The sequence below is a fragment of the Micromys minutus genome (genome assembly GCF_963924665.1).
Source record: "Micromys minutus genome assembly, chromosome: 2".
Lineage (NCBI taxonomy): Eukaryota > Metazoa > Chordata > Mammalia > Rodentia > Muridae > Micromys > Micromys minutus.
In genome coordinates, this window is record NC_137971.1 from 42,555,981 (window position 1) to 42,569,525 (window position 13,545).

General features: G+C 34.3%; 1 protein-coding gene across 1 annotated transcript in view; it reads left to right on the top strand.

Annotated features, from left to right (window-relative positions):
* VPS13A (vacuolar protein sorting 13 homolog A) overlaps positions 1-13,545 on the top strand; it is a 174,329-nt gene that overhangs the window by 66,194 nt on the left and 94,590 nt on the right. The window contains exons 27-32 of the mRNA XM_080912186.1: positions 3,001-3,080; positions 4,138-4,197; positions 4,414-4,567; positions 5,282-5,398; positions 5,480-5,583; positions 11,702-11,869. Of these exons, the coding sequence (XP_080768312.1) occupies positions 3,001-3,080; positions 4,138-4,197; positions 4,414-4,567; positions 5,282-5,398; positions 5,480-5,583; positions 11,702-11,869 (683 nt within the window). The remainder of the gene's footprint in view (positions 1-3,000; positions 3,081-4,137; positions 4,198-4,413; positions 4,568-5,281; positions 5,399-5,479; positions 5,584-11,701; positions 11,870-13,545) is intronic.

Sequence of the window (13,545 nt, forward strand, 5' to 3'; positions counted from 1 at the left end):
TACCTGCCATAGAATTTTTCTGTACCTTAGATTTTGAAAGTCTAAAAAATGTCCGAGGCTATTATGTTTAAATTTATGTTAGTCTATTTTCTTTCCTCAGTACATTTTTATTTAAAATTTAATTATATCATTTACCTTTTCTCTTTCCCCTCCAGCCCTTCCCACAAATGCTCTACTTTTAAATAAACAGCATCTCTCTTTCTTTGAATATTACATATGTGTTTGTATATACAAATATACAAATAAAATATGCTGAGTCTGTTTTTGTTGCTTATATATGGCTTCATAGCTTAATAATTTTTGTATTGAATAACCAGTTTGGCATATCGCTCCTGGGAGAGGCTAGTTTTACCTCTCTCAGCAGACATTAGAAGCCTGTAGTTTCTTGTCTAGGGATAGGACACTGTGAAACATTCTCTTTCCATATTAGGATAGCTACTGCTATTGACATTGTCCTGGTCCTGCGTATGCAGCCATTTCGAGAGTTTGATAGCAGACTTCTGGCTCTTCCAGTCTTGCTGCTGCCTCTTCTGTGATGTTCCCTGAGTCTGAGGTGCAGGAGCTTTCATAAATGAATCTATTGATTTCTGTTTTGTGATTTTCTTCTGTGTTGGTCTTCATTTGCTATAAAGAGAGACTTCTTTAATGAGGGGTTGTATCTGCACTTAAATCTTGTTATTTGCGGCTAGGAACCACAGAAAAGAGAGACATTTATCTTTCTGTGTACGAATTACTTCATTAAATAAATCTTTTTAGGTCTGTTTTTTCACTTATTAGCTTCCTGACAGTGTGATATGTTTGCTAAAGTTGATGAGCATATTCAGTTATCTCCTGAAATTCATTATTTACATTAGTTTTAAATGTTTGTATTAAACTTTCAGTGTGTTTAGACAAATAGATAAAGGCAAGTTTCCATGGTGGTGGTATTATAAGCATGGCTTCCCTGGGCAGAGCCTCTGCATCCTCCACTCGTTCTACTGTGCTGCTGGCTTGACCTTTGTAATGCATATCTTACTGGAATAGTACCATGTACATCCTTTTTAAGGCTGGCTTCTTTTAGTGATCTATGTTTAAACTTCTCTTTATCTTTCCATGGCTTCACAGCTAGTTACTGTTGATCATTAAATCATGCTCCTTTGTGTAGAAACATTATGGGTTGCCTATCCACTAACTTCATAAATGACATCTGGATTTCTTCTGGGTTTTGGCAGTTATGAATAAAGATGCTATAAATATCTGTCCCAGTCAGGGTTTCTATTCAGCTTCCACTTCCATATCGCTGTTCATCACCAGAGGAAGTCAGGACTGGAACTTAAGCAGGTCAGGAAGCAGGAGCTGATGCAGAGACTATGGAGGAATGTCACTTACTGGCTTGCTTCCCCTGGCTTGCTCAGCCTTTCTTATAGAACCCTGGTCTACCAGCCCAGGGATGGCTCCACCCACAATGGGCTGGGCCCTCCCCACTTGATCACTAGTTGAGAAAATACCTTACAGCTGGATCTCATGGAGGCATTTCCTCAACTGAGGCTCCTTTCTCTGTGATAACTCCAGCTTGTGTCAAGTTGACACAAAAGCAGCCAGAACAATATCTATATGCAAACTTTGGTATAGAGCTAAGCTGCATGTTTCTTTGGGTAAATACTAAGGAGCATAAGCCCTAGATTGTGTGTTCAGTATACAGTGTTTTAATGAACCTCTAAACTCTTCCTGGGATATGTCATTTTTCATTTCTGCTGGTAATAAATAGGAGTGCTTGTTTCATCCCGGGCACATCTTGTTAGTGTCCAGGCTTGAGTCCTAATAGATATGTAATGGCAGTGTGATTTTCTCTGAGGACATATGATGTGGAGAATCCTTTCATGTGCTAATTTGTCAGAACTTCTTTGGTGAATGTCATCTGCTAAAGTCATAGGCTCTTTTATGAATCATGTATTAAATTAAGTAGTTTAGTTTACATTAGGTCAGAGGTGACGCATGGCATGGTTTCCCAGTTTCTACTTGTTTTCCAGCCTGTGGGAACTTGAGTGTGGTGGAATGTCACAGTTCTCTCTTGGTCTCCTAAACTTGAATGTGCTGGATTATTTCAAGTTATATTTTGATCGCAATAACTTGAGTATGGTTTACTGTGTCACAGTTATCTCTCGATCTCTCAAAGTTGAGTGTGGTAGATTGTCACAGTTGTGTATTTGTATTTGTGTTATTATATTACAGTCATCTCTTAGTCACACAAACTTGAGTGTGATGGACCATATTACAGTTATCTCTTAGTCACACAAAGAGATAATCATGTGTAGAAGATGTTAAATTTTGTTCTGTTATGTCAAAATTATGTGTAAATGAAGTAAACACATCTTTAGGGTTGAAAACTGTAGTGAGTACTACCTAAAATATGCAACTGGTTCATATACTCTTAAGCATTTAGGTTTGAATGCATATTATTCTGTTTTCTCTGCAAGACCATGATAATTAGTTTGTGGCCCTTTATCTAAGTTTCTAGATGCTGATTTTCAAACTATAAGTAATTTGATAATGACAGTTTTAAAGGCTCTACAGATACCTTTCCGCTAGCAGTTCTCATAGTATGTCTAGTTTTAAACTGGATCAGTAATATAACTAGTAATTATTTTATACTCCTAAGGCTAATTTCTATCTGGTACATAGAAAAATTAACATTTTTTGATCCATCTCAATAACTAGTGTTTTCAGAGCTACTCACTGTTTTCTTTCAAGGCATCATCATGACTCAATACTAGAATTTTTCATGCTCTAAAAATTACTTTGGTTCGTTAACAACTTGCCTATTTTTGTTCTAGGCTTAAGACTTTAGTGTTAGGTACAAAGCAAGAGTACATTGTATAGATAATGACTTTTTTTTTGAGTTTAAAAAGCAAAGAAAGGACCTTATTGAGGAGAATCTAGGGAAACAATTTTTCAATCATAATTACTAATTTATCTTCAGTTAATTTTCCCACCAAGAAATATTTTTAAAATTATTTTTAGATGAAAACAAGAAACCAGTTCATTTGATCACAACCCTGGATAACACAATGGAAGATTTATTAACATTGGAATTCATGAGGGTAAGTTTTTTTTGATCTTACCTGATAGGCCAGGTAGATGTGCTATTAAAGTAGGAAATTTTAATAGTGTGCTTAATCCATACTCTTAACATAACTTGTCGCTTCCTCTGAGGGTCTTTTGGTTTTGTCATTATGGTCATTACAAATACTTCCTAGAGCAAAGTAAGTTCCCTGTGTTCCAAAGGAAAAAAAAAATCTCTAAGTTGACTTTTCCTACCAGAGTACTGAAAAATAAACATGTTTAGGATTGATAAAATGTCTTATTGTATGTAATACAAGTTACCTGCTTTTTAACTGTCATTTCATTTCTGTTGACTCATAATATGTTTTAACATTTTGAGAATCTTAATATTTTTAAAAAGGTGGTGGGAGTTGGAACTTGAGAGATAGCTCAATGGTTAAGAGCATTGACTGCTCTTCCAGAGGTCCCGAGTTCATTTTTTCTCAACTATACGGTGGTTCACAATCATGTGTAATGGGATTTGATGCCCCCTTCTGGTATATCTGAAGACATCTATACTATACTAACATTCATTAAATAATATTTACAAAATTTTTATGAACCTCCTATATGCACTGTGGTCTGTTGATGAATTCTAAATTTTGACCCCCTGATGCTTTAATAATTACTTTGTAATAAGAATTTTGCCAAGACAATTTTTTGTACTTAAGAACAGTTTGCTTCCATGATTAGTGAAGATTTCTTTAAACTTTTGTTATTAAGTTCTTATCAGGTTTTAAAATATACAAAACCTAAAGAAAATGAATAAAGCAATTGTGTTATATACACATTAAATGGATTACTATTCAAAAAGAATAAATTGTGCCTTTTTCAATATTATTAGTCTGTAGGCCATGATGCACACACACACACACACACACACACACACACACACACACACACCTATATCACTAAGTATGTAACATAATATTCACTGTCACTTATGATTCATTTCTGTATAGTATACAAATCTTGAGAATATGCACCTATTAAGCAATTGTAGGTATAACATGCCTTTCTAACATGTTCTAATTGATACATTTTCTTTTTGAATAGGTTGAAAAAAATGCACCAAATTTGAAAAGTACCTATAACAATGTTTTACAACGTATTAAGGTATGACTATACGATTATTTATTTTAAAATTAGATACTGTATTCTTGTGCCTTCATATCTAACCAATAGTCATTTTATAATTGGAATCATAAGATCTCTGAGAATAAAGCTGATTCTTTTAAGTCATGCATTTTATACCATAAAACATATGGTATTTCAGAAAACATCAAGTCAGATTTTTATTGACCTAGTATTAAAGTCAGTTTTGTTCCATAGGTGTATTTTTCCTCGTTGGATATTCATTTACACACTGAAGCACTTCTGAATACAATGAATTATCTTAATAATACTCTCCCGGAATTAGGGGAAACTTCTGCCCCAGTGTCTGCTGCAGAGCCTGAAGACAAGGGAGATATCATTAAAAAACTCGGTATATTTATTTTAAATTTAAGATTTTTTGTTTCTGTCACCATTTGAAACAGTAATTATAGGCTCTGGTGTTGCTTTTAATTAAACAAATAATCTAAAATGATTCATTTTATATGCCAGGTTAATTTTAGAAAACAGCAATAAAGGAAACTGATTACTGCTAAAGAAAAGATGCTTATTTTGTAATAGATTTAAGAAATATTTGATTTAATTTAAAATTTATATGCAATGTTTTAGATTTGGAAAAGTATAACTGGTAGCATTTGAGTTTTATTATGGTCTCTTTTTAATTATAGTGCAGGCTAAGATTCAAGATGCTCTAAAATCCAAATGATCTTGAGTTTAATGGTGACGCTCCAAAAGCCTTTGATTGTAGAGCATTTGAAACTTCGCAGTAGAGATGCACTATCAGTTAGAATAACGAGCACCTTGCTTTCTATAATGACAGTGTCTCGAAGATGCAGTTATTGGTACAGTTTCTCATTTCAAGGGATTAGTCACCTCTAAGACTACTCTTTGGCCTGCTTGTTTTTGTATTTATTAGATAATTGTTTTTTTATAGAACTTTCAGTTCAGTAGGGGATCATTTATTTTCTCTTATAGTTGAATTATGAATATGTTTACTTGTGGTAATATTTTTATCTGCGTTCTAAATGTAGTGTGGTAATTACTAAATCTTTCCTTGTGTTGTTACAATGTGATTTTTGCTTTGTAGCTCTAAAGCTACCCATGAATGAAGATATTATCACCTTGCAGCTTTTGGCAGAATTATCTTGTTTACGGATTTTTATTCAGGATCAGAAAGAAAACATTTCTGAAATTAAGATTGAAGGTAATAACATCTCATAAAAGTATATTTAATATTAACAAATTGAAGAAGACAGAACAATTATTCATTGTTTTAATCCTTTAGGGCTTGATTCTGAGATGATTATGAAGCCTTTAGTCACTGAAATAAATGCAAAGCTAAGAAATATAATTGTGTTAGATTCTGACAAAATGGCTGTCTACAAAAAGGTGAGATTTTGTTTTTATTAAATACTAACACATCATTAAATATGTAATACTCGTATCAATTAAATAGTAGTTGTTATATATTACCAATGTGTCTTATGCATAATGGAGTTTAGATTCAGGTTTAGATTTATTAGCTTTGATACTTAATATTTGTGTGATCCTTTTAGTTATATAATTTAAGTTTTTATTTATAAAATTATAATTATTTTTCCCAAGTAAATGATATTCTTGGAACAAAGAGGCTTTTGGAGTGGTTGGGGGAGGAGTGTTGCTAATAATTCTTCTCACTTCAAAATAAATGTTCTATTCTTTAAATATCCTAAACTGCCCATTTCATGTAATGAGATTAGAAGTTGTGAACTATTTCAAGTGTATTTTCAAGGATGCCCATCATTTTACATAGATATTAAGAGACTCTTTTGAAACCAGTGTTGGTGGCTAGTTATTTTTGCTAGCAATTCTTGAATAATTAGGAATTTATGCAGAATGATGTGTTGAAGGAAGTGGTGACAAATACTAAAGTGTGAGATCAGAAAAACCTGCTCTTTGAGTCAGGATGTGAGCACTTAGAATTTGACAAGAGAGAAAATTTTTTTCATGACTGGACTTAGTCTGTTATCAGTATTATTATTCATTTTTTATGAGTATAAGTGTTTTGCTTGCATGTTTGTATATGTATGCATACTTTTACATACATGTGTATATGTTCATATATATAGTAAATGCACATATTAAAAGTTTTTTTATGTGTATGAGTGTTTTGCTTGCATGTTTGTATATGTATGCATACTTTTACATATGTGTGTATATGTTCATATATATATTAAATACACATATTAAAATGTTTTATTATACATAATGGAGTTTGTACTGCATACATATTTTATACCCACCAATGACAGAAAAGGGCAATGAATCCCCTGGAACTGTCATTACAGACAGTTGTGAGCCACCATGTGGTTGCTGGGAACTAAACTCAGATCCTCTGGAAGAACAGTAGGTGCTCTTAACTGTGAGCCATCTCTTTAGTTATGTCATCATTACTGATAAAAATCACCAACTAGATTTTTATGTGAGACTAAAGTTATACTTGTTTATATATGTATACACACACTTATTACTATATATATTAATAAAGTGTAATTTAGCACAATAGTCTCAAAACATGTATGAGTTATAGAAATAAGGAACAATAAACTTTTCAAAGTTATTAACTCCTCTGTCATTTTTACTTTAAGATTTATGATAAATACAAGAGAGTGAAGAATAGATTATACATTTTAATTTTTCTAAAAAGTGGTGCTCACAGAAATTAAATGATACACTAAAAGGCATACAGACAGTACCAGAAATGAGTTAAAGACCAGAAATGAATTATGCTAATTTTCTTCTGTAATTTTAAAATATGTATATGATTAAAATACAAGATAAAAGAGGAACAGATTGGAAAGTCTCTTCTATCTTCTTGATCCATTGTGTATTTTCTTTAAATGTTCCTTGAATTCCAGTGTACATAGTTTTTTAAATAAAATACTCTTATCGAGTCACCAAAGAAGCAGAAGTTCTTTTGCCCTGTATTAAGTTTTGTTGTCATTTTATGTTAAAGATACAATATTGTCCTCTGTGGGTTTGGGTTTTATTGATAAACTAAACTCATTATTGTTATAGATTTTAACTTTCAGACCAAGTCATTGTGTACTGGAACAACATTCTCCATTTACAAGTGAATTGTTGTATAGAGCTCTAGTTATTGGTAAAGACAAAAACAATTTCTTATATTACTACCTGATATTGTACTGAAATAAAACAGCTTGATGCTAATTTATTATTACCTTTTATATAAAAATTACCTTGGAAATTACAAGGTGTTTGTTGGTTTAAAGATTTATTTATTTAATGTATGTGAGTATACTTTTGCTGTCTTCAGACACGTGAGAAGAGGGCACCAGATGGTTGTGTGGTTGTGAGCCACCATGTGGTTGCTGAGAACGAAACTCAGGACTTCTGGAAGGGCAGCCAGTGCTCTTAACCTCTGAGTCATTCTCCAGCCCCCTAAATTTACGAGTTTTTAAGTGCTTGTTAATTCTGGGTAACAAATACAAATTGTGTGTGTGTGTGTGTGGCTTCATAAAATTAGTTGAAAAATTAGTCTTCTCTGACTCAAATTGAACCATTTTCCTGGTAATCTCTTATTTAGTCCAGACAATTAAAAAGAACTTGCTTGCTGTAAATGTAGGAAAACTTCAGCCTCAACCTCTTGACACCTATACTGAAAGCGACTTTGAAATATAATTTACCTGTATCTAATTTATACCTGGTTCCTTGGCTAGGTCACATGGAATACCTCTCCTTCTACACCCCCAAACCTCACTCGAAGTCATTATTTCCCTTTGATCTTGGGAATTGATGCTTTTTTTCCTCCAGGATCCTATCATGCCGTTCTCCTCAGCTGTCTCTGTAATGAAACTCCTTGTTGGCCTGCAGGCTAAGCTGTCCTGCTTTTGGGTGTAATCATGGTTGCCCATGACCATCAAATTCTGTCTCTTTATAAATAAAGGTCTTCTGAAGGATTAATTCATGCCAGTTGCTTTGTATCACAAATTCGTGTGAAATTTCTGTTGATTTCTCTTTTAAATGTTTGGTGTGTCAGCCAAGAATGTATATGGTTAAGCCTAGGATTGATTTTACTTTTTTACTACATTGTAAATTGCTACTACCACCATTGATTGTAACGGTAATTTATTAATCCACTCTGTATGCTTCTGGTGGGTGTGCGTGTGGCTCTGCACCTGCCCAAGAGCTCTGGATTCACTAATGAAAGACATGCACACACAACCTTTATATTTAACAGCCTTAACTAGCTCAATGGCTGGTCACTTCCAAACCTCCTTGTGGTTCTTACACACTCCCTTTCTGTATTTCTGAATTAATACTTGCTAAATGGATATTTTATTTCTGCTGCATTAGACCCAATTTGAGGAGTAGCCCTTTGGGCCACTTTCCTGGGTTCTTACATGTTGGTGGGCTCCTAAGTCAAATCTTTTGTTTCCTGTCATGATGATGATTCTTCTTTCCTTTGTCCAAGAAATCTAAAATTTCCACCTGTTTCCCTGCCCAGCCAACCATTGTCCATTGGCAACTTTATTTCCCAATTAGAATCAACTGGGGGAAGGCTTCCTTTAGCCTAAGTGCCTACACTGCAAAAAGTTTTTTTTTTTTTTGGGTAGCACAGTTAGCATTAAAACATAAGCTGCTACAATTGATAACTATTTTTTAATTTAAATAATTATCATAAATTCCATTCACATCTGAATATTATTGTTTAGCTTTAAGGCTATAAAAATTTAAGCACGTAAAAGTTTACTATTGAGGTCACTAAACTTGTAGAGTTTCATCTGCCTGCCTGGATGTGAGTCCCAGGTTTTCTAGGTCTTTATTTTAGAACTGTGTCTTGTACTAGTTACTTTTTCTGTTTTTATGATAAACCATTCTGTTAAAAAAAAATACCTTGGGGAAGATACAATTAATTTTATCTTACAACTCCAAGATTATAATCTATCACCAAGGGAGCCAAAGTTGGAACTCAAGCAGGAAACCTGGAGGCAGAACAACCATGATGAAACAAGTGCTTCTTGGGATCTCAGTAGGCTCTGGGGATCCATCTAAGTCACAGTAACAAGAAAAGTAACTCTTACACCTACTGTCTACAACCTCAATACTAAAAAACCAAGTTTGTATGTGTCAGGAATATGGGACGACAGCCTACAGTATTAAGAAAAGATCCAAACGTGTAAAAAGATACCTTTCTATGGAATAAGAGTAGAGGGAAGGTCAAAATGTTAGCATAGAGCTGAATCTTAGCAACTTAGCCTCCACGGTAGGCAGAATAGACAACAGCAAGAGTATAAGGCAGTGCTGAAGTCTGTAGACTAGGCATGGCCGTGCACCTTTAATTCCAGCACTCTGGAAGCAGAGCAGATCTCTACGTTTAGAGCCAGTTTCTCCCTTCCAGACCCCCTCCCCTGCTTCTATGAGGGTGTTCCCCCCTCCCGCTCCTCAGCTCTCACTTCATTCCCCTAGTATTCCCCTACACTGGGTAAATGAGCAAGGACCAAGGGCTTTATGCTTATGGTAACTAGTGGGATTTCAATGCATGCTATCAAACCTCTAAAAGAATTTAGTACTGACAAAAATATATTCATAAAGTGTTATGCCAAAATGCCTTTAAAAATCTGTATATGCATCCCTCTTTTTTAAAAATAAAGTTGCAAGAGAAAAAAAATTCCTGACCCTCTGTGTATCATCCCTGTCTCATTTCATACCTGATCCTGCCCCCTTTTCACTCCTTCCCTTCTTCTCTTCTCCCAAGTCCCTCCCACTCTCTACCTCCTGTGAGAATTTTGTTCCCTCTTTTAAGAAGGACTGAAACCTCCACATTTTGGTCCTCTGTCTTGAGCCTCATATAGTCTGTGAATTGTATCTTGGGTATTCTGATACAATTTTGGGCTAATATCCACTTATCAGTGGGTGCATACCATGTGTTTTTCTTGTGACTAGGTTACTTAACTCAGTGTGTTCTAAGTAGCAGGTGCCAGACCAGCCAGGGCTACATAGAGGAAAGAGAATGCTGTTACTCAGCTGGCTTTCTTATTCTTTACCTAGCCCATAGGTATGGTCTTTCCTTAGTTGATTTCCCATCCCCTACAGACAAACTGAAAGCTGGGCCTCACTAACATCCAAGGTATCTTCTTCCCATCCCTCCCTGACCCCACAACCCATGCCTTGGGCCCTTTGAAAGAATTCATTTATTTATTTTTATGTGTATGGATATTTCGTCATCGGTCTGTGTGTCAATTGCTGTACCATGTTCTTGTCTAGCGTCCATGGAGGCCAGATGAGGTTGTGGAATCTTGTGAAACTGGTGATACAAGTGGTATAGAGCTACCATGTGACTAGTAAAAATTGTACCCTAGTCCTTTAGAAGAGTTCTTGGTGCTGGTAACCCCTGAGTTATCTTGCCAGCCTTGAGTGGGATGGATGGAAGTGTTTTCACTTTTCCAGGACCTGTTCCAAGTCAAACCTTCATTTTTCCTTAAGCATTCCTAACAGAAGCCAGCAAAGTCCCTGCCATGGAGGAGGTATTTACTATGTTTTAGTTTCCCAGGCACTTTGGATCTCACATTGGTGTTCCCCCAACCTTCATGTTTTAGCAGAATTGTTCTTACTTAACTCACATGGCATTTGCTATCCCTGCCTCATGGAATTTTGTAATCTCTCTCCTGATTTTTCTTAGATGATGGCATATTTTGTTGTCTTGTTATCTCATATTTCCAATAGTAATGAGTAATTACACTAATTTTTTGGCTGTTTGTTATCATTGTTAGGGTTTGAAATGATCTAAAGTTTAGCTTTATGGACTACATCTAAAGCCTGACTTCCTTTCTTGCATTTTGTCCTTCTGCCTTCCAAAATTGTTCATACTTTGTTTTCTTGGGAACTGTTGTTCCTTGTTTGGTTTTCCTGGTGCTTTTCAACCTGTTCTTACATTAAAATGCAAGAATAAAAAAAACTATACACTTAATACTCTGTTCCAAATTTTAAAAAACATAGTTTCTTGTCTTCTACATTTTTAACTGGTGATATGGAGCTGCAAAGTATAAGCTGCCATAGGCAATTCGTTTTTAGTAATTAAAACAATTCTTAACCAATAAAGAATGGGAAGTTTAAATCTGAGATATTCCGATGAAGAATATGAAGAAAAAGATTCAAAGTCTTGGACCTAGAGGAATTAGACACTGAGTACATGGAATCTGTGCCTGTGGTGTGTCACAGCTTTGAAAGTTAACTAAAGATGTTTCTGTGGTGACTATAGTGCGAGGCAGAAAGTCCAAGTGGGATATGGATCTCTTCTTCATAAAAACACGACAGCAACAGGAAACACGTTAGGATACAAATTCTAATACAGCGATTGGAATCGCCGTCTCATTTGTGCTTTCTCAAATTCCTGGAAGATCTTTCCAAATAGTAGAATGTTATTATTTTGCTTAATTTCATTTTTGTCTTGGGGAACATTACTTCAAATATTGATTGTAACATTTGGTGTTCTTCTCTCCTTAAGGCTCTATATATCACTGGAAAAGAAGTTTTCAGCTTCAAAATGATTTCTTACATGGATGCAACTGCTGGCTACGCATATACAGATATGAGTGTGGTTGACGTTCGAGTTCATTTAACTGTTGGTTGCATTGAAGTAGTGTTCGTCACAAAATTCTTATATTCTATATTGGTAAGTATTTTAATAAAGATGAAGACCCATCTTAAAAATTATGCATGCATTAAAATTTTAGATTATGTACATAAACACATGTGTGTATGTAATATATGTTTACACACACACACACACACATATATATATATATATATATACACATATATACATATATATTTATAATTTTTTTTTAAGATATGTCCCTAAGATATGACCCTAGCTGGCCTGGAACTTATAGAATAGACCAGTCTGACCTAGAACTTACAGAGACCCACCAGCATTTGCCTCCCAAGTGCTGAAAATTAATACGTTTCATCATGTCTTGTCTCATAATATATTTTACAAATTAAAACTAAAGCAATCAATGGATATTTTTTATCTTTGCTTTTTCTTTGTACAAAAATACTTCATAGAAAAGTTTTATAGTATCTTCAGGTTAGAATATTACATTTGGTTAAAAGAATTTTAATACAGAATAGAAACCAAAGTAGGAAGATTTGTACAAATACATATATGTACATATTTAAAATAATTTGTTACATACCTTAATACCCAAAATGTTTAGCACTTCTTTTATATTATATTTTGGCAAATACTTTAGTTAATTGGTTAACATATTCATGTATAGTATAGTATTTTAAAATGTACATATACATGCACATACATATATAATATGGTATACTTTAATTGAACTTACTGTTTAAATCATAAGTGTAAACATTTGCATTTTCTGCTTTCCTATTCAAAAACTATATACCAAGTATACATAAAGTCACCATTAAGAAATTAAGAAAATTATACTTTGGATTCAAGATAATTTCATTTTATAGATACCATAGGCTTTGAGATGTAAAATTGGATGTTGAAATGATTTTTCCATAGAACTGAGTTGTTTAGTTCTGCTTTTCATAAGTTTCCCATTCCCATTGTACACTTGCAGTCAGCTATTTTAATTTTCCTGCTAGTTCACCAATTTCTAGTCTCTTTGTTGTTGTATTTGTGTATGTTTATGCAAACTAGACCATATATGTGCATCTGTGTGTCTTCCTTAGTTGCTCTCTACCATAAATATTAGAGTAGAGTCTCATTCAGCTTGCTGGTTTACCTAGCTCAGTCAGTGCATCTCCTCCATACTCTTACTGACTGCTGAGAAGAGAGGGTACCACACCAGCCTGTCTTTCTTTGTGGTACTGAGGTGTGAATAAGGGCTCCCTTTCCCCTCATCCTCACCAGCACTTGTTTTCTTGATCTTAGCCTTTCTAACTAGGTAAAGATGATTTAATTTGTACTTTCCTAGTTGATAAGGGCACTGAACACTTTGTAAGATATTTTTTTAGCTATTTTTATTTGTTTTGAGTTCTTTTTGTTTAGAGATATTATCTCATGAATCTTTTCAGTTGTTGATTGTTGGGGTTTTTGTTTTGGCATTTTTAAAAAAATTCTTTATATACTCTGGATAGTAATCCTTTCTTGGATGTATGTCTGGCAAAGATTCATTTTCTGTGGACTTAATCTTTACTCAGTTGCTTATTTCCTTTGGTGTACAATGTTTAGTTTTGTGAGGTCCCAGTTGTCAGTTTTTGGCCTTTCTTCAGGACATCCCTGGAGACTGAACTCGGGTGTTCACCTGGTAGCACACAGTCCTGAGAGTTCTTAAATACTTCATAGACTTTTAAATCTAAATTGCAAACTTG